Below are 20,914 nucleotides of genomic sequence, written 5' to 3' on the forward strand. Positions count from 1 at the left end.
ATATTAAATAAACCAAATTAAAAAATATAATATTGAAATTTGATGTGGATATCATTAACTTAAGTTAATTAAGGATTTATGTTAATTAATTAATATTAAAACATGTTAATTAAAGTATAAATAATAAACAAAATGAAAAGAAAGAGAAAATGTTATCATATTCAACAGATGGAAACTGGAGAAAAAAGAGAGAGAAACATTTGGATATTTGACTATCAAATTTAACTAATGACGACATTGAGTCGTTGAGAGGGAAAGGAAAGGTGAGAGTCGATGACGAGTGATATAAGCTTTTAATTTGTATTTTTAAGATTCGAGATCAATTTAATTATTATATATTTGTGATATTTTGCATAATATGACATTAAGGTGAGTTAAAAATGAATGTTTGATTGAATCGTAATGTTTGAGATTGATTAGTGAGATAGTGGACTAAGTTGCATAAAATATAATTGCATGAGTTAATTAATTTATGATATCTAATATAAAATTGAGTTGAAACATATTATGTTATATCATAAATTAATTAATAAAATTGTATTATTGGTTACCCTATTAACTACTTGAGTAGAATTGGATATAATTGATAGAGTACGAATCTTGGGACGTTTTGATAAGTCTTAAGGCACAACCTTTATAGATACAAATATGCTATATATGATTGTGGATAGCATGTGGGGCAGGTATGGAAAGATAATCACAAAGTTTAAAGTTAGAAGATTAAGTTGAAAAAAGAATTAAGGGAGGAGAAACGTGTGTAGAATTACAAATTACAATTACACCTATTGTTAGTTCGGTAATATTGTAACCACGTGTGAGGCTGTCAGGTTCTCCCCACACCGTACGTGTCTCTGACGGCTTTAACATTTTTCTTTGTTTCCTCAATGATATGGGGCAATCCAATAATAGCAAAGCTGTCTTGCCTTTGAATTCGAAATTTCATAATTTCCTCTTTTCTTTTCTTTTTTTTTTTAAATAAAAAATTATTTATTAAAGTAGGCCAAATAAATAACCTGAATAAATTTGATTAGACATTAAATAATATTTTCTAAGCCCATGAATGGCAAAATCTGTACGACGGTCGAAAACGACGTAGCATAAATCCCCAAAGCAAGAATTAAGATGCGGGAGAGCCTTCTAGAAAACTAAATAAAATAAATAAATAATAGAAACGGAAAATCAACAGCCATGGAAATGAAAAGAAAACAGGTTTTTTTTTTTTTTTTAAAGAGAGAAAAGTGTCACCTCATAGGAAACGAATTAAGGCAATGTATGTATATAATGGTAAGCCGGCAGCCGCCCCACAATTCTTCAACCTAACCTAACATTTCCTTTATTACGGTTCTTTATTTATTTATTTGCCTCTTTCCACTTTATTGTATTATTATTTTGAACGGTCGATTTTACTACGTACTTGTCCTTTTCTTAAAAAATATATAATTTCTTTTAAAAATAAATATGATATGTAATTTAATTAGAGTTTTAGGGTTTTAAGATTTAAAATATAATATTTAGATATTAATGTTGAGCGTTTTAAAATTTAAGATTTAGAGTTTTAAAATTTAAAGTTTAGGGTTTTAGGATCTAAGATGTAATGTTTCATTATTTAAATTTTGAGTTTAAAGTTTAGTGTTTTTAAAATTTAGAATTTAGAATTTCAAGGTTTAAGGTTTAGAGTTTAAGATTAAAAAATAACCTAGTTTAATCTAGGGTTTTAAAATCTAAGGTTGTAAGATTCAAGATATAATATTTAAGACTTAAAATTTTAAAATTTAATATTAAGGGTTTCAGATCTATCAAAGTTTTAGTTAAAAGAATTACTAAAAGAAAATGTCAATGATTTAGAAAAATTAAAATATTATTAAATAATTGATAAAAAATATATAAAAAAACGTGAGGTTTGTATTTCATACCATGCTTTGTTTATAATAATGACAGAGATATAGTATAATGTAAATGAGAAATTATATTAAGTAACAAAACCAGCAATAATAATGAGGGGGGAAAGCGAAATCTTTGACTTTGAGCAAATGAATCGGCGACCAAAGACCGGGGCCCACAAAAAACAAAAAATAAAAAGCGGCAGCCGCGCATCCACACTTCCCACTTCCAGCGCTTGCGTTCCACGTGGGACCCGGTCTTGTCTCCTTCCCCTCCACTTTTTATTTTTAATTTTTAATTTTTTATTTTATTTAGTTTGACGGTAAATGATTAGATTTTGGAAGTGGTAGAGACATAAAAACAGATTCAAAAGATCGGACGGCCGTATAACACGTGTAGTACACACACGAATCTCGAGAAGTTAAAAGCATGGGAAAATGTTTTTAATAATTATTACCGGTCTCCTACTTAGAAACCCGCTCTTTCTCTGCTTACGTGCGCCGCTTGTTTTCCTCTTATAAAATCACTCCCATCTTTTTACTGTTTATTTTTTTTTACTGTATAAGAAATAGACCTTTGCTAATCTTATTAAATTTCGCAATTGTTTTTATTTTTCTAAATTTGTATAATTAAAATATACTACATTATATTTTGAAAAATATAGGATAAAAAATTAAAATAATTACTTTTATTTATCTCAAGTTTTAGAAACTTCAATCTTTCAGCTGTTAACCAATATAACCCCTTCCCTCAAAAGCAACAAACATCTGAGAAACAGCATACACTCCCTTAATTAGCAGCGGCCCCATCACTTCCCACAGGAAAACTTTGGAAATCCACCACACCTCCCGACTGTTCAAACTCCATCCCAAATCTTTCCTTCAGCAAATTCGACCATTCACCCTCTCACAGACTCAGTCCATCTCCGATTGTCTAACATCGCTTCCTCTGCCCCAGAAACAATCGTATTCGTAAGATAAGTAGCCTCTCTCCTTTGAAAACCCTCTTTAGCATTAAGATGAGCAACTTTGTTAGATTATCTGGGAATAAACCGAAAAACTCACAACACGAAACCTAAACTCAAATAATGTGTGAAATTTTAGAGTTGCAATAATGTGTGAAATCAAACTCAAATAAACCTTAAATCAGAGGAATCTCTCATGGTGATCGCAGATAAACTTACCGTCTAACTCGTACATATAACTGGTAATTTGTATTTAATATTACCCTTTCTTTAATCAAGAGGGTTAAATATTAATGAACAGAGGTTAATTAAGAAAATTGGGCTTCGTAATTACTAATTAATTCATTGAAAATTAAAATAATTACAGAAATTAATATGAAACAACAGACAACAAACTAACGTTACTCTGCTACGAAAAAGAGGAGATTTTTCATCTACGTATTCACAATTTACGCCGCTCTCGCGTAATTTCTTTTTGGGTATAATTTTCTCGTCTAATTTTCAAAATTGGGACTAAAAAGAAGATTAACGATTTTAAAGAGATAAAATTGAAAATTTGTGGGTTTTTCTTTTCCGGTTCTTGATATCGGCGATTTTAAAAAATCATAATCAGGCGACTTCCGGAGCAGGTTGGTTGAGATCGATATTGAGAAGCGGTCGCCGTTTGATCTCGCGGTGGTTTAAATCAACGACGGAGGATGAATCTGAGTCGCTTTGTACACCAGCGTTAAAAGTTTCGTGATAATCACGGTGATCGAATCTCAACCGTTGTTGATACTGCTGTCCTTTCATAACACCGGGTCGGACCAAAGCGTCGAAGTAAAAAACTTGGGGGGCTGCAACTGCCGAGACGCCGTTGGCGAAAAAACCGGCGACCGGCGAAATTTGAGGGAAAGGAAGCCTGACCGCAGGAGATCCGTACCCGGTGACCGCAGCGTGTCCGAGATTGAGATCCAACGGTGAACACTTGACGAGTGTCGGCGGCTCGTGGCTTGATGACTCCACGGTGCTACTCCGGCTAGGGCTGTGGTTGTTATTGTTGTTGCTGCAGTTGGTATCGCCATTGTTGTTACAGTTACTACCATTGTTGAGAATTTCACAAGGAAGGGGGAAATTAGTCTTCGCCTTGGCGCCGCGGAATTCTCTGGCGGCGGCGTCGTAGGCCTTGGCCGCTTCCTCAGCTGTATCAAAAGTTCCAAGCCAAACACGGCTTTTCTTCCCTGGATCTCTGATCTCAGCGGCGTAACGACCCCATGGACGCTTCCTTACTCCTCTAAAATGAACCTCTTTATTACACTCATTCCCTTTTCCCTTGACGTCCGCCGTTTTCTCCCTCGGTGCCATTTAGGAAGCTCCGTTTAAGAGTGATGAAATTTTGTTGAGAGAGGAAAAAATGGTGGGGGGATTGTCGTTGGCATTTGTTGAAATTGGTGCAAGGGCACGACGATGTTTTTATAGAGGGGGAAAGGACGAATCGGCGAGGAATTGAATGACGAGGGGTGGCCACAGTCAACAACAGATTTGACTGAGAGAAAAAGATTGGCGCGTGATGGGAGTTTCGTAAGTTCAATAAAAAAACCAGATTACGTGGCTTGCGGGTTGTCTTGAAGACAGCATACTCTCTATCATCATTATCATCATCCAACGGCAGTTATACTGTTCTCGTTTGTGTGCGGTGGTTTGGGCTGCATATCACTCTCTCTTCCTTCACGTCCTTTTCACTCGCCTTGAAAAATAAACAGCAAAAACATTTACCCTTTGTATTAAAAGTTTGTTATACAATTACAGCCTAGATTTTAAATTGAGGATTGAATTTTAAAAAGTTTTAATCGGGTTTTTAAAGTATTACGGATTAAAGTATAATTTTATCATTATAATAACTTATAATTTTATAAACTTCAAATGGACTAAAAGACATTTTACCATTTTTGGCGCCCTTATTAACTACACCCTTGGTTAAATTATTGTGCTTAAACAACATGGATTTGATACATTTAAAATATTCAAATGAAGTTTCGTATCATGTTCGAGTTGCCTATGTAGCTGGTACACTTGTTTACAGTCTTATTTATGTACTTTAAATATGCATTATATTAAATTTGAATTATCATTTAACGCTTAAGTAAAAAAAAAATACTTGATTGATGCCATACAAATAGAATAAAGATTAAATTAGGATATTTTAAATTTCATGGATCAATTAAAAAATTTGGGAATAATTTGAGGATGATTGATTAAATTTAACCTGCCTAAAAAAGTTTAGGCTGTAATTAAAAAAAAAAGATGCGCGTGAAGAAAAGAGGTGAAAGTGAGAAAAAACGGAAGGTTGAACAAGTTGTCGGCATATTCTGCTAACTCGCCGTGTGACCTGGCTGTTTTTTCTCTTTTGATTTCAAAAATTTCCTTTTTACTTAAATTCCCCTATTGAACCGCTCGCATGGGACCCAACTGGTGTTCGTCCCAGCGCCCAATAAATCTCGCCACGTTTCTTTTGTGGCCTTTATGCGCGTTGATAGGCACTCCAACGCATGGCTGGCTGCAGCTTCTGACATCTAGTATCAATCTCACCCGACAGCTCTCTTCCCTTACTCCCTTCATTCCCCGCGTCAATCGCACGCTCTCGGTGTAAAATTACCCCACTACCCTTCCAATTCCCCCCCCCCCGCCGGCCTCTCTTGTTGGCCATTATAAGTTAAATACATGTTGCCACTAATGGATTTTTTAATTAACTGTTTAAGCATCACGTTGTGTATGTTTGAATTAATGTATTGTAAAATTATGGTTAAATACTACTATTAGACTCTGTATTTTTTGAAAGTTATAGATTTAGTCCTTATATTTCATTTGATTGATTTTAATTCTTGGATTTGTTGAATTTTTAGTCCAAACCTAAACTGTAGAAATTAAATTTATTTGGTTAAATTCAATTACTAGTCTTCTACCATGTGTACAATTGTAGATTTAGTACATTTTCTCCAATTAGATCAATCTAAGTCTCTATACTTTTTAAAATTTAAAATCTTAGTCTTAACGTAAATAAAAGTTTGTAATTCATTAACTGGATTTTTTAGTAATATGTGAAAATAATAAACTGAAATAACGTTACACATATGTTAATATGTTTGACGTATCATAATTTTTAATGTTTGAAAAACACAGAGACTAAATTTGACCAAATAAAAGTATAGAGATTAAAACCATTACTTTTGCTAAGTATAGGGACTAATAGCAAAATTTCACCAAAGTTGTTACTTTGGGTTTTATCTACCTAATCTTCACGTGTTTAGCTTTGATGGGTTTTTTTTTTTTTTTTAAAGGATAATATTGGATCAAATTTGCATAAATAAATTAGATAGATTTAAGGATCTAATTTAGATTAAAAAAATTAGCAACGTGGCGCTACCAAGTGTATGGATGGAATAATATATATACACATATATATATTATATATATTATAGAATTTATAAATAATTTTTTATACTATAAATAAATCTTTTATACATAAAGTAATGAAAATAATTTTAAAATATTAAAAAAATATATTTTAGGAAACTCGATTAATATGAGTATTATTATTAATGGAAGAAGACGTGGATTCTAGTGCGTTGAAGCACATTATCTTCTTATTTATTAGTTGAGGAGGGGTTATAAATAGTTCTTGATATTATATCAACAAAAGCAGATATAATTCTAATCTATAATGACATTGTTTAAAAATAATAATTTTCTTGTCAAACCTCAAAAATAGGGTTTGTATCAATTGTTTTACTTTTGAAACGTTAATGGCTTGTGGTATGCATGCAAGGGCAAAACTAGAATTTTTTTTAAGAAGGCCGAGATTAAATTATAATTTTTACAATAGCAAAAATATAATTTCACAATTTTAATCGCCTTATATTTTTACAAATTTTAAAGGATTAAAATCAAATCTTTATATTTTTAAGTAGGTCAATGTGTAATTTTATTTTTACTAATTTAAAATTTAAAAAATTTTAAAAAACCTTAATAAAAAGATTTCCATTTTAAAGGGGTTGGGGGATCGGGCCCAGCCAGCCCCTAGTTACGCCCTTGTATGCATGATCATTCTTTTTCAATACATAGAACATTCCAAATATGTAGGGAAAAAAAAAAGAATACCGATTTCTTTTAGTTTTTTTTTTAAATAAGTCTAAAATTTGTATGCATCTGAATACAGGAAGACATGGGTTCGATTGTGCTGAAACGTATTATACTCTTATTTATGGGTTGAGGAAGGACTATATATAATTCTAAACATTGTGTAAAGAAAAAATGATCAAAACTTATAATAAAATTATTCAAAAAATAAATATGCATTTGATTTCACCGTAATTCAATTATGCTTGTTGACCATACATCGAATCATGTTTTTAGCATTATTCCCTTCTTCTTCCCCATCAAATGGACAATGGAATTCTCATGTTCTTGCAGTTCTGTAATATGTCAACAAAAGAATGTGATTCCATACCACGTGCTTTTGTTTAGTTATAATAAGATTGTTTTATCTCTTCATCAAACAACTTGCTAAGCTGATCTCTAACAGTCCAAGGCACACCTCCTCTGATAATATTTGATAGAATCTCTATTCACATCAAATGGACTCGTACATGAATAACTTTATCGAATTCGAGTAGTCTTGTATATACCGTCGCATTAAACTACATAAATTTATTAATAAATTTTATCTACTCACATGAATTTAATCATGCCATAACTCGTAACGTCATCGAATTAAAAGATCCCACGTATATAAACCAAGGCCTTGACCAGAGAGACCAAGCAGCTTCACTACACATGTTCTTGTCAAAACTAAGTGACCTTTATTACCATTCCATTAGTACTTAATTTCTTAACTATTATACGACTCTAAGCTTAACCGGGTGAATCAGTCCCAAACTTCATACTTAAAGCTTATATCAATAATGATCAATCATTACACTGAAGTTACAATCAATAATTACGAGCATTGAGCTAAATAACTTAACTCAAACTAATTAAACCCAACTAGCTAATTTATCTAGCTAATTAATCTATACATGGGACTTGAACGAAAGGTTTGTAGAGTGACTGTTGACAAGTCCAAAAGAATGTGGCTAAAAGTCTAAAGAAAACCAGCTTCAACAGTTTGATAGTGAAGCTTAGGTCCAATGTTCAAAGCTGATGGGCTATGTTTTACTTGCACTTTCAGTTGGAAGGACCAAAAAGTTTCACTTGTTCTGGTGGAACTCCTCTTTGGGTCTCTCTGACCTTTATCCAAGTTATTTTCTTTATTTTAGAACAAGAACATATTCTTAATTAAATTCGGAGTTAAGTATGAGTTCGACACTTTTTTTTAGAAAATTTTGAACCACTATCTTACTCAGAGATATTGACCTATTTACTATTTCACTTAAGCATTTAGTGATATTTAACTTAATAAAACCTACCCCAACCACCACCTGATATACCCCAAACATAATTCAACCTTGACCCTAACGAATCAGGTTGAATCAAAACCTATTGAATTTTTGGGTATTTTCATCCCTAATCAAGTTTAGTTGAGAATTATAGTAAAACCTTATCATCACATCATCATATCATCATGGTGAGAATCTGACAAGATCATCTATCAACACTAATTATGCTTTAGACCTATTGAACATCGCGTGAAAGTGAAACCTAAGCCCATTGAATCAGAAAAGACTGATTGCTGAAAAACGATAAACCCTAATAGCATTGCTTAAGTGTGATGGTGATTACACACGTTGATTCGATGCACTAACTCCCACTGATTTTAGTGGTGCCACTCTGTTTCAACTATCAGATTCCCCCCACTAACCATTAGCCAGCCACCATTGCCCCTCTCTCTCTTTCTCTTGTTTCACTCCATGTAATAAAAAAAACACAGTTCCACCAAACAAGATTAGAATAATGTTTCAGTTTTGAGGTTACGCTAAATCATTTGCTTGCGAGTTCTGCAACATTTTATATTTGGTCTTTTGGGTTTTGCATCTATCATTATCACAATATCGCCTTCTACCTGTATCATAAAACATCCACCTAACACCCACATCAAACACATAAAATTGTATACATGTTTCAGATACCAAATTTCAATTGTATTAAAGGTAAAACAAGCTCATTATATCTTAATATCTTGAATAAACAAATGACAGTTTTTTTAGGTAGAAATGGGTAATGGTTAAGCCAAAAATTTTATGTTGAAATCAAAATTAAGTTACAAAAATTTTAAAGGTTTAAAATACATGAAAACTTTAACTAAAACGTAAATTTATGAATTTTAAGGTTAGAGTTTCTTCGTAAACTAAAAATTAGGCTTCATTTTCAACATGAAGAATAATCAAGACATCAATTCCCCAATACGGGTGTAGAAATGGATGGATAGATTACTGTTGCTGATATAAGAATGTGGTGCAAAGGCTGAACACAGCTCAACCAACAAAGATTGTTAAGAGGGATCTGCTCTTTTAAGAAAAGTCTTCAAAGTATAGTTTGTTATGCAATCGATTGAGTTTCCAATAATTGAAAGTATTGTCCCTCAAAAGATGGTTTTGTTTCCTGTACTCTACCAAGAACCAATGTGCCGTGACCAGTTGTCTTGAGAGGGTTTACAGAGCAAAGAGTACCTCAGTACCTGGACGCATGACCACCTACCAAGGGAAGAACACCTAACTTATCTCATATAAATTACCTTTTAGGAAAGTTGGTATCACTAGAACCAATGGTACCACAGTTACAGGTTAAGTAAGCTTTAAGCCTATGTAAGCTCTATATTTATTCATGTGCCCTATACTAACACTTTCCCTTAAACTTTGCGGGTCTACTAATTGAGGTGCTATGAGTTGACCCCTTACACCACATGGTGCTCGTTAATAGGTTCACCTATCACTCATTGATTTCTAGTTAGATCGACTATGTGTGTGAAGTGACCATGTCTTATAGGAGTTGTTGAGTTGTTAGAGGTAATGGATTTAGGTATTACTAAACGGAACAAATCTTGTGCCAAAAGAAGAGATGACGGCGAAGGTGATGGATCCGGTGGAGTCAAATGAAGTCTCCGGCGGAGTGTCTGTAACAAGTATACAATCATCCATTTCGCTCCAAAGTGGGATCAAAGCTTTTCCCTTTTGGTTTTAAGGATACATAAATTTCATTATATTTGATACCCTCAAAATCTAAGATTTAATCAAATATGGGGTACATAAATGGATAGAATACAGTATAGAAAGATGATATTGCTCTATATTGAGGGCAAACAGCCTTTCCATTTTTGCTCTACCAATACATAATTATCATATTATATTTTATATTTGCCCAAAATCTAAGTTGTAATCAAATATTTACAAAAGCATCATGATCCACATCTCAATTTGCAAAAAGATATATGAATCATCTCTGTTTTCTTCCCTTTTTGGTATTACCATCCAACAAATCCCAAGAAACTGAAAAACCAAACAAAATCACATGTCCAAACATTAGAATTTATAAACACATGACAAAATTATTACAAAATACTCAGTACCCAATTTATAGTTTTAGCAGGCGATGCTTGTGAAGCCAAAAAATTTCATCCAAAAAACAGAAAGTGGGGAATTTTTTTTTTTTTACTCAAAGATCATTCCTTTTTGTAAAATAAAGCTTACCCAGATTTATTGCAATTTGGGACATGGTATAATTGTGAGAAAATTATAGAAATTGTTGAAAAAAATGGAACGAACCTGAGAGATCGAACAGCGAGATGTTGAGAAAGAACATGGAAGAAGAAATTGGCACCGTGGAGGAACACCACAACTCCCGTACACCCCAATACAAAAAGCTCCATCATCATTGAAAAATAATCAAAGCAAAGCAAGGATCCCTTCTTTCTCAACAAAGAATAAAAAAACAGAGCACGAGAAATCCCGAAACACTGTGAAGGAGAAGAGGCTAAAATGGCTTATAAATTGGACTTTGTTTCGATGATGATTATATAATTAAAAATTACTAATAATAGGAGTGTTATTAAATTATTAATAATAATTAAAAAAAGTGTTTTTTGGGTGTCAGAGTATGATCATATCCAATTCCTATAATAATGACTTTCTCCACTTTTTTACAACACGAAAAGGAGACGTGATGGGTGATTGAAACTGTTTGGACGGCGGAGATTTTTTACAATGTTTTCACTAGTGTGTTTGGCCGTGTGATTTTTCGTGGCGTACTTGACAATGGTGTAGCTTACGGGGGAAAAGGAAAGAAGATAAAAAGAATGGGTGAATTTTTTGATAGTTCCCTCTAGTATAGGGATCTGATCAAATTAGTCCCTGTACAGTTAAAAAGACTAATTGATATAGTTTGTTCTTTTATCATTTGTTAGTAAAAATAGTTAACTGTTAACTACTCTTATTAAAATAGTATAGGGACTAAATTGATTCACTTAATAATAAAGGGATTAATTTGATACTGTCCTTATAACATAGGGACCCCCCAAACAGTTTAACCATAAAGAAAAGAGAGAGAGAGACTGGAATTTATTGGGGGAAATGAGGAGTATTATAATATGCTCTGCCAACTCTCGTTGCGGGTAATCGTTCATAGCCACAACCTAGCGACCGACCCGCCGCCACCAACCGCTGGTGTTGCACTCCTAACTGGGGTTTGGTTGGACTTTTTTTACTTGGGGCTGTTGGCATTTGCAAGTGGCCCCCCCGCTTTAATTCATCAAGATTCAAGCATCGACTTATATAATTGGTTGTTTAATTTTTATCTTTTTAATCATTGGTTAGTTTAAATTGTTAACCATTAATTATTCTTACGAGACATCTCTTCTAATCAATGTTTTTTATAATCAGATTGGTAATTAAATTGACTAGATCATCGGTTCTGGATCTATTTAATTGATTTGGTTTGATTGAATAAATGATTAAAAATCATCAAAAATATTAAAAATAAAAAACCTTATTCAATTGACCCAAATCGATTAACCTCATTTTTTGAACTGATGCACCAATTGATTTTCAATCTGACCAAACATTTCGGTCTAATTCCAACAATATTACTTCTAACTAATTATGGTGACATAGAGTGCGAGTGTGTATTGCATGGGATATTTTTAAGAAAAATCTAAAATATCATTTTAATTAGAAGTATATGTTGTTAGTCTCTGTATTTTGATAGAATTTGAGATTTAATCTTTATACTTTTTATAGAATATGAAATTTAGTCCTTGTACTTAAAACGTTGAAATTTATTTCCTCTTTCTTTTCTAATTTAAATATTCCAGTCCAATTATTAATATTGTTAGTATTTTCTATAAAAAAAATTCTCAACTTGGCACATCGATTAAGTTGTTTTCATACAAGGCGACATATAATTGACAAAAGATAAACATGCTAAGTTGATAAAATTTGATAGAAACTATCAACGACGATAATAATGGGACTAGGATCTTTAAATTGAAAAAGTAAAAGGATTTAATTTTTAACTTCAAAGTACAGAAACTAAATCTTAAATTCTATAGAATTACATGGGCTAAAACCAATATTTTAACCAAAACATATGACTAAATTATACCAAATTACAAAAAAAAAAAAAAAGAAAAGATCAAATTATATGAAAATGAAGTATAATAAAGGACCAAACCCATTTGATCTATAAATTATATCAAAAAAGTCTTTTGTCTAATATGGTTTATCTTTTTCTTTTTGCTAAGAGACCCCTTCCAATAAGAACATTATCCCCTTAGTCTTGTGGGATCATATGATCTCTGTGAGAGTCTTAATTCATTTTTTATAATGAATTAATATACAAAATGAAGTCGGTGGCTTATTATAATATACACCCCCTCTTGTTTTTTTTTTTTCTATCAATGATGAGATGAGATTCCATTATTTTAAAAATGGTGAGATAAGATGAGATTTAATTCATTATCATCCTCAACATTCTAATATAGATTGCTGTATGAGATGGGTGGGATATATAGATTTTTATTATATATGTTTTTTTTTTTTATAAAATGTTTAGAACTATCCATAGCCTTTCCCCAACCCTTAAATAGGAGGATAGTGCGCTTAAGCGGACTCAAACTTATGTTCTCTTACATTGGTAACATTGTCAATGTCAATCGAGCTAAAACTTAATTAATATATTTTTCAAAAAATTTTAAAGATTGATCTCATTATAAGTTCTTATTATTTCTGTTCTTTTTTTTTTTATAAAATACAATGTCTAGAACTAGGCATGACCTTTTTCTATCCTTTAAATAGAATGATAATATGTTTTAGCGTACTCAAATCTATATTCTCTTGCACTAATAATGGTACCAATATCAATTAAACTAAAACTCAATTACCATGGGTGAGATATATTTAATTGCGGTAAGACCATTAAAGTAATACATCATTCCCTCCTCACGTGTTTTCTGTTCCACTTTGTATAAGAATGTGTGTTTTAGCCACACCAATATAACGTGACAACCCAACAAACTGGTCCATGTTAGATGTGAGATTGCCATTGCCAGTAGGTGGCACGTGAGGGTTTTGGTGTAATAGTTGTTTGCCGATAAAAAAAATTCGATATCTCTTAAATAAAATTTCGAGTTTAAATTTGTTGGATGAAAAGATAAATTCGAGAATACTTATTCTTTTTTAAATGGATCTAATCTCTTATACAAATTTCTCTTAGTGTCAAATCTCACATTTGAGAATTTAATATAAATTTTAGTCCTTGAACTATTATTAGATTTATTTTAATATTTTTACATTTTGTTGATCTACCTTAATATTTAAACATGACATAATCATAAAATATCACATCATCAAACCTTTTATTTTTGCCAAGTTTAAAAATTAAAATGGACCTAATTACAAAGTTCAAGGACTAAAAGTTACATTAACCCTTTACATATGGAATCCATTTAAAGAACCCAAGGTTGTTTTTTTTTTCAATAAGCATGATTAATGTTGCATGGTTTTACGATAAAATTGACTATTTCTTATAATTATTAAAGTTAAAAATCTTAATCTTAGGGCTAGTTTGACAATGATTTTAAAAAGTACTTTTAAAATTGTTGTAAAAAATTATTTTTAGAAGTACTTTTGAAAAATTTAGTTTAAAATTTGAGTATTTATAATTGCTATCAAAATACTTTTAAAAATAAAATATCTATTTTATACATGTTATTATTAAGTAGCAAATATGCATTTAAATAATATTTAAATTAGTTAATATTATTATATTTTAGTAAGAATATAAAAAATTATTATAACTTATTAATATTTTAATATATGAAATATAAATTTTAAATATTTTAAGTAATAAATATTAATTATTTATAAATTTTAATTAAAATATATAAATTATATTTTAAATATTTAAATATAACCATTAAATATTTGTAATTAGTATTTTAAAAATATTTTTTATTTTTAATTAATGATTTTAACACATTTATAATTAAGCACCAAGAAAAAAAAGTAAAGTACTATATTATTAGAGGGTGAAAAGTAATTAAGCACTAAAATACTTTTAAGAGAAGAAAATTAAAATTTTAATTTTTCTTTTTTAAAAATGTTTTAAAAATTACTTCTAAAAAGCTAAAACTGTTTTTCTTCCGAAAGTACTTTTAAAACTAAAAGTTTTTTTTTAAACAGTACAGAACAGGCATTTAGTAAGCTTCAAAACATGACTTGAGACAAAGCTAGAGAGAAATGAGATGACGCCGAGCAAACGGCAGGCTTTTTCCTCACATTTTTAGGTCAAACTCCTTTATTAGTCCCTATACTATGCATAGATTATAAATTTAATGCATGTATTTTTCAAATTAGTCAGTTTTAGTCCTTTTATATTTAAAATATTAAAATTTCAATCCTAAACCAAATCGTCGTAGCAGTTAAATCTGTTATAACAAATTTTACCATGGGTCTTGTAAGTTCAAAATGTATTTTATTAGTTCTACTCTAACATGCATCATTAACTCACTCTGCAGCATCCAGATATCAATGCTACTTAAAACTAAAGACACCTGGTTTTGTTCTCTAAAGCATACCATCCATGGGGAACTACTTTGATCATATTAACCCACAAATGATATTAAAGAGCTTTAATTATTCAAGGAAGAAGAAACATTAAACCTGGTGATGATATCTTTTTTGAACTTATAAGAACAGAACAAATGTTTTTGAATGTATGTTTTTATCTGATACCTACTTTCAGATGCTCACAGAACAAATGTTGTGTAATAACATCAGATTTTTCACATTCGTCCAAGAAGAATACAATGCATCAAGTCCTACGAGGTTGATCGGAATTTTTCACGGAGATGAATAGCTCCGCATCCCAACCACAATCATCCATCTACAGTACAAAAAAAAGGAAAAAAAAGGTGTATGGTATTAGAAATGTATTATCAGTTTATCCACACAAAAGAAGATATTCAACAGTATGGTTCACATTTTGGCTGCATTTTATGAAGGACTCAGGTCAAATATCTCTTAATTGACACACAAAGAGGACAACTAGAAGATATCACTCTAGGATGGTTATAGGTTCAAAATCTAGGGCTTGGGAAAGGCCAAGTGTGGAAGCATATGCCCAATTCATCAATTTCCAAGAACTAGAATATCCTGAGATTATAAATTTCTCTTGAAATCACAAGTTAGTCAAGATGTGAATGAAATTCAATATCTCTGGTTTATTTAACTGTAACAAACATTGATGAAAATAACAAAATATCATATTCATCAGCTGATCCTACCTTTGAATCACAACACCTTCAAACGCACCTATTTATGGTTTTAATTTCTTACAAATTGTTGACTAATAAGAATGTCACTCATCAACTTGTTAAAGTTATGAACAGGGAAAAGCATCTAAAGATCCTATAAAAGCTTTATTCCACCACCTTGTCTTAAGAGTGCATTTATCAAAAACTCTGCCCGAACTCTCCGATATTCATCATACATCATCATTGCAATCTGAGTGAAACAACAAATCATTATTGGTCTTATATCCACCTTATATTGGCATGAATAAGAACGTAAATAAGGTTTAGTTCACGTTAAGTTATAACACTTATTAACAGCTGAATAACAGTCTCAGCTCAAATATGCATAAGCAAAGCCTATATCATCTGAAAGTAAGCATATCAGATTTCATGTATTTTTCTTTGAAAAGTTATAACTAAGTTGCATCCCTGAGAGCCTTTTTAACCCTTTCCCATCCATACCATAGGTAAACAAGTAAGCAATTCTAAACATTCAGAAAACCAAACAAAATGACAAACTACAACACACAATTCACTTTTCAGAAGCTTAACAGTAAATTCAAAATCAATCAGTTAACTGAATTAAAAATATGTTTAGCAAGATTTCATCTGATGTTTCTAAAGCCATGAAATTACAGGGCATAGCGTTCAATCTCTTGCCATTTCACAATTATGATCTCCTCAAGCACTGAAGAGAAATTACAGTAGAAGTTCCAAAAAGTTTAACAATGAAAAACTAATGCAAGTCACTCCCTCTCTGTGCTTGCCCTTCATCTAGTCTGGTTTTGCCCTACAAAAGGAGAAAATAATTTACATTCTTCCATTTATTTACGAGGCAGAGGAGCAATTACTACCTATCCAAAAAGGGGAGAGAAAGAAAAGATGAAAGAGGGAGTACAATTTGCTACATTTGGATATTGTTTTCGAGTGGTTGATGCTAGTCTTAAAGTCAGTCGATTTTGCTTAGCAGATACACCCAACTTTCCCTCATAATTCTACTTCTAATGAAATTTGCAACAATATATCTCTTTCCTTCTTGGAATTTAATTGCCAATACTGAAGCTTATCACTGGGAAACCACAAAGTTTAGGTATAGCAATCATAAAAAAAAAAAAAGGTTTGAATATTGTCATACGAGTGCACACACTTTTAACTAGAGGATTTTCTTTAATCTTGCTTCTATGAGTAGGATCAAATACTTCTACTAGGAACTTTAACTTTGACTCGATGAGGCATTATATCTTAATTCAATTTCCATTGATTCATTAAAAATAAGCTAGAAACTTTGAATCCTTTAAAATAATTCAACAGATCAAAATGAAAAGGAAAAAAGAAAGTGGATAGGAATACCTTCAGCCGTCCAATTGGATCTCCGGCGAGAAACAGAAAGCATGGAAGTCAACAAAGCAGAAGCAGTGGCTGTGTGATAAGGTAGCAGCGTTTCCACACAGCAGCTCATCTCCACCGGTGACCTTTTCAAATTCATTTTAGAACTATACTGTTAATTTATTTCATAAACGAGTACAAGAGAAGAATTAATAATAACCATTACCTGAAAATGCGAGCAGGAAACGGGTTTTGCTTAGAGATCCGAAAGGGCGAGCAAGCGGGTCGTGGCATGGACTTGGTTGCACCGGCGAGCCTCGCGGCCGCGGTCGCTCGGGTGGCAGCGGAACGGAGGACGGACCTGGCGGCGGACATTTTTGGTGGAAGATATTGGAGGGTTTTTGTGTTTTGGGGCTGAAGGGTTTTAGGCTTTCGAGGGGTTTTTGCAAATCGGACTGTTTTTCTGTGTATGTGATCGTATGGTTCTTGCAAATCTAACTCGACACGTGGATACTCTTTTTTTTCTAAAATAAAAAAGGCCCAAAGGGCATAACTAAGAAATATCATTCAACACATCTACTGATGGATGAAATCCAGATAATTCAAACCAAATTCAAAAGTAACATTTTTATCCATCAATCAATGTGCAAAACAATAAGCAACACGATTAATTGATCTATAGGCAAAAGAAAAGCTAACAACATCAAACTCTAGGATAATTCTGTAGAAACTCTTCTCAATGGCCTTCTGAACAGCACAAGCTAAAGCGACAGCCTCAGCTAAAGGAGTGCCAAAAGCTTCAGCAATCGAACAGGTGAAACCAGCTAGCACCAGTCCTTCGTGGTCATGAACAATGGCTTCGCAAGTAGCAGATCTTGTCTCCACATTCCATGCTGCGTCAACATTAACGGACGTCGAGGTAACAATGGAGGAGCATAAAGAAGGTTATGCACCAAGAACTCATGATGGAAAGGATCAAGCCCTTAACATTACATCTTGAGGGAAAGAAACTCGCCCCTGATGCATGAACTAATTCCTTGCCTCCCATAGTTGCCAGAGAAGCACAAGAAAACTAGTGAAGGCTTTTTTATCCATCTTCCGCATAGTTGTCTCGAGCCAATCGATCACATTGTAGAAATACAAACAAAGCAAATCATTATAAATACTACATAATGTAAATGCCTCCCTCAAGTTCGCCTATTGGGAAAACATGTCACATCTCTCAATCATAGGAAGGATGTCATAGCCAAGCCTCCATCTAAAAGTCGAATTTTTTAAAAGATTTTAACCTTCCAAAGTTCTTTTTATAAGATTCTACGAGATTCTTAAACTATTGTACAGTTTCTAATAGATTCATTAATTTTAAAATAAAATGATTAAATTTTTAAAAGTATTTGTAATTAAATCAATCATGTTCTTCTATCATTCTAACTATCAAATATAGGCATTACAGGACAATTTATATCTAATGTAAAGCATATTTAAAATACTTAAATTAAATTATAAACATACATATATATGTATTGCATGAACTATTTAGAGCTAACGTGATAAAAAAGTAATGCTAATAACATTTATGATTTTCTCTTTTTTTCTTTTTTTTTCTTTTTTGTAATAGATTAAATTCAAGCAAAGTTGCCCAATAATTCAAACAAGCCAGAAAAACAAAAGAACATGGGATTCTTATTGTAAGGATAGTTTGCACTTTGGTAGAAGGCAAAACATTGGATTATAACTTGGTTTATGGAGATTAATCTATTCAAAGTTTAGTGGTTTTCATTTTCAATAATGTCGTTTTTAAAGTTTAAATTAAAATTTTTCTTTTAAGAGTGTAATGTCTCTTATCATTGCACTCTAACACTTATTGGTTGAAGATAGATTATGAAATGATCTAAACTACTTTCATTTACGTTGTTATCTCGAAATCTTTGATACATCAAAACAACAATTTCTTCAATGACATCTATTTAAAGATCTAGTGGAATTTCGTGAGATTCTTTTAAATCAATGGTTGAAATAAAAAATAAGAAAAAAAAAACATCAATCTACCGTTGGTCATGCCATGTAGGATTTGCATTAAAAACGTGTGTTTATCTTTTAACCAATTCAATCGATTTCAATACAAAAGAAGGAGAGAAACTAGTTTTCAAAGAAAATCAATGTATTTGGTAATTGATTTAACAAGTTCTCAATCATCAGCACAATTTTACCAGTTTTTGACATTACTTGATCAAATGACTATAGTCACCTTATTATTCTCTTTTGACCACAACCATTAATTTAAAAAAAAATACTATAAAATTTCACTATAATAAGATCTCACATTAGACATTACCCGATTTATTGAATGAAAATCCAATACTTTTTTTTTTAAATGAATCTCTAAGCCTAATTCAGTTTTGCTTTTTAGTTTCTGCCTCTCTGATGTTATGTGGTAGTCTTGAAGGCCCCAAAATGGATGGGTAATGCCGTAATGGTCTACTGGATTGTGAATGCTGAGCCAACAGCTCTTTGGGCATTTCACTGTGTTTATCCACTTTGTTTGGATTTATTCACAACAGTCACCTGGTCAGTCATTGTGGTTTTGAAATAAGAAAAGCAAAGCGATTCCAAAAAGAGTCAAGGGCCTGGCCCGGGATAACATGGTTTTATTCCAATTTTAGACCCTCTTAAAAATTATCAATTCAATTTAACTTTTTATCATGAAATTTATTTTTTCATCTTGGTCCCTCTAATAAAAAAATTCTGACTTACCCTTGGAGAAAAAGGCTGACAGAAAACCGTAAACTCAGCCGGTTAGAGTTTAGAGTGAAATTAGGATAAGAAATATAAAAAATAATCAAATCTTATCCCGCTGTGTCTACGCATCAAAACCCATACAAATTGACCTAAAAATGGAAAATTGAGGAACATGCAATTACAGGTTAATAAATACCTAAAACTGAGGGACATTAAATAATTACCATGTTAAAACTTGTAAAGGAAATTTGGTAGTCCATCACAAATGATACGAATATGATTTTTTTCCCCTTCCAAAATGGAACAAACTGCAAACAATATAGCCATCATTATATGGCCAATATACCATCAAGACATGCCCTTATTTTATGCCAACATCATAGGGCAATGAATCTTGTTTTCTCACCAGCCTGGCAACAAGTTGCTGCCCCTTACTTCCCAATTCATCAAATTATGATTTTGATCCTCAATCTTCCTCAAAATATATAGGGTTTAATTTCAATACCTTGATAAGATTTAATTTGATTCTTTACTTTTAGAATGTCATTAATTTAATTCAATCATTTTTAAGTTGTATTTTGCCCCCTTTACAAAAAAAAAAAAGAAAAACAAATTAGTCTTTGTACAATGTTTGTTAGATTAAACAACAAACTGGTCATTTCTATTAAAAATTACAGTCATATCTACGGTTAAAAACTGACGTGGATGACGAAATAACCAGACAATTTCATGTTGTGTGCCATATGTTCCTTATGTTGACGTACAATGATTGGTTTTTAACAATAAAAGTAGAGATAAAACTTTTAAGGGAAGAACTGGTTTATTCTCTAATCTAACGTATAGAAATTAATTTACCCATTTTTGAGTAATTGAGGTCAAATGCAATTTGGCTTATAGTAAAAGAATCTCCATAATACTTTTATCGACCAAAACATGTCAAATTAAAGTAAATAATTTAAATTTCAAATTTTGATATAGTAAGATGATCAAGATCATAATCTGGTTCTTCTCAATTAGATTTTTCCTTTTTATCAATTACAATAGAAATCATATTGTCTGGATTCTATCATCCAAATACGTTACTCTAAAAAATCTGTTCTTTTTTATATTATAGTACTTATAACTATTTATAGTTATTCTCTAACCCTTAAATAAGAGAATAATGCGTTTCAATATAATATCGAACTAAAACTCAATCTGCAATAAGATGGAATTATTAAATGAGATAAAGTAGGTGATGAAAT

At 31.7% G+C, this 20,914-nt stretch overlaps 2 protein-coding genes and 1 long non-coding RNA gene across 6 annotated transcripts; all 3 read right to left on the reverse strand.

The window, feature by feature from the left end:
- Positions 1-3,168: 3,168 nt before the first annotated feature.
- LOC108487346 (ethylene-responsive transcription factor 4-like) lies at positions 3,169-4,384 on the reverse strand. Its single transcript, XM_017791661.2, has one exon. It carries the CDS (start codon positions 4,187-4,189, stop codon positions 3,455-3,457), a length of 735 nt encoding a protein of 244 aa, XP_017647150.1. The 5' UTR covers positions 4,190-4,384; the 3' UTR covers positions 3,169-3,454.
- Positions 4,385-10,011: 5,627 nt separating this feature from the next.
- Positions 10,012-11,173, reverse strand: LOC108488400 (uncharacterized). The gene is made up of 2 exons (XR_001871750.2): positions 10,582-11,173; positions 10,012-10,305 (listed from the first exon to the last, which is right to left on the reverse strand). It is a non-coding gene; the product is annotated as an uncharacterized LOC108488400 (long non-coding RNA).
- A 3,732-nt stretch (positions 11,174-14,905) lies between these two features.
- On the reverse strand, positions 14,906-18,059 carry LOC108487610 (protein NUCLEAR FUSION DEFECTIVE 6, mitochondrial). Of its 4 annotated transcripts, XR_001871692.2 has the most exons (4): positions 17,158-17,465; positions 16,956-17,077; positions 15,744-15,816; positions 14,906-15,196 (listed from the first exon to the last, which is right to left on the reverse strand). XR_001871692.2 is itself a non-coding variant. In XM_017791993.2 (3 exons), the coding sequence occupies exons 1-3, from the start codon at positions 17,304-17,306 to the stop codon at positions 15,189-15,191; spliced, it is 279 nt and encodes a 92-aa protein (XP_017647482.1). In that variant the 5' UTR covers positions 17,307-17,464; the 3' UTR covers positions 14,906-15,188. The 4 variants fall into 4 exon arrangements, 3 of the variants coding, with proteins under 3 accessions (XP_017647482.1, XP_017647480.1, XP_017647481.2); XM_017791993.2 differs by lacking the exon at positions 15,744-15,816 and having other exon boundaries at positions 17,158-17,464; XM_017791991.2 differs by lacking the exon at positions 14,906-15,196 and having other exon boundaries at positions 15,498-15,816; positions 17,158-17,464.
- Between the last annotated feature and the right edge of the window lie 2,855 nt (positions 18,060-20,914).

Source organism: Gossypium arboreum, chromosome 10 (assembly GCF_025698485.1).
Source record: "Gossypium arboreum isolate Shixiya-1 chromosome 10, ASM2569848v2, whole genome shotgun sequence".
NCBI classification, from domain to species: Eukaryota; Viridiplantae; Streptophyta; class Magnoliopsida; order Malvales; family Malvaceae; genus Gossypium; species Gossypium arboreum.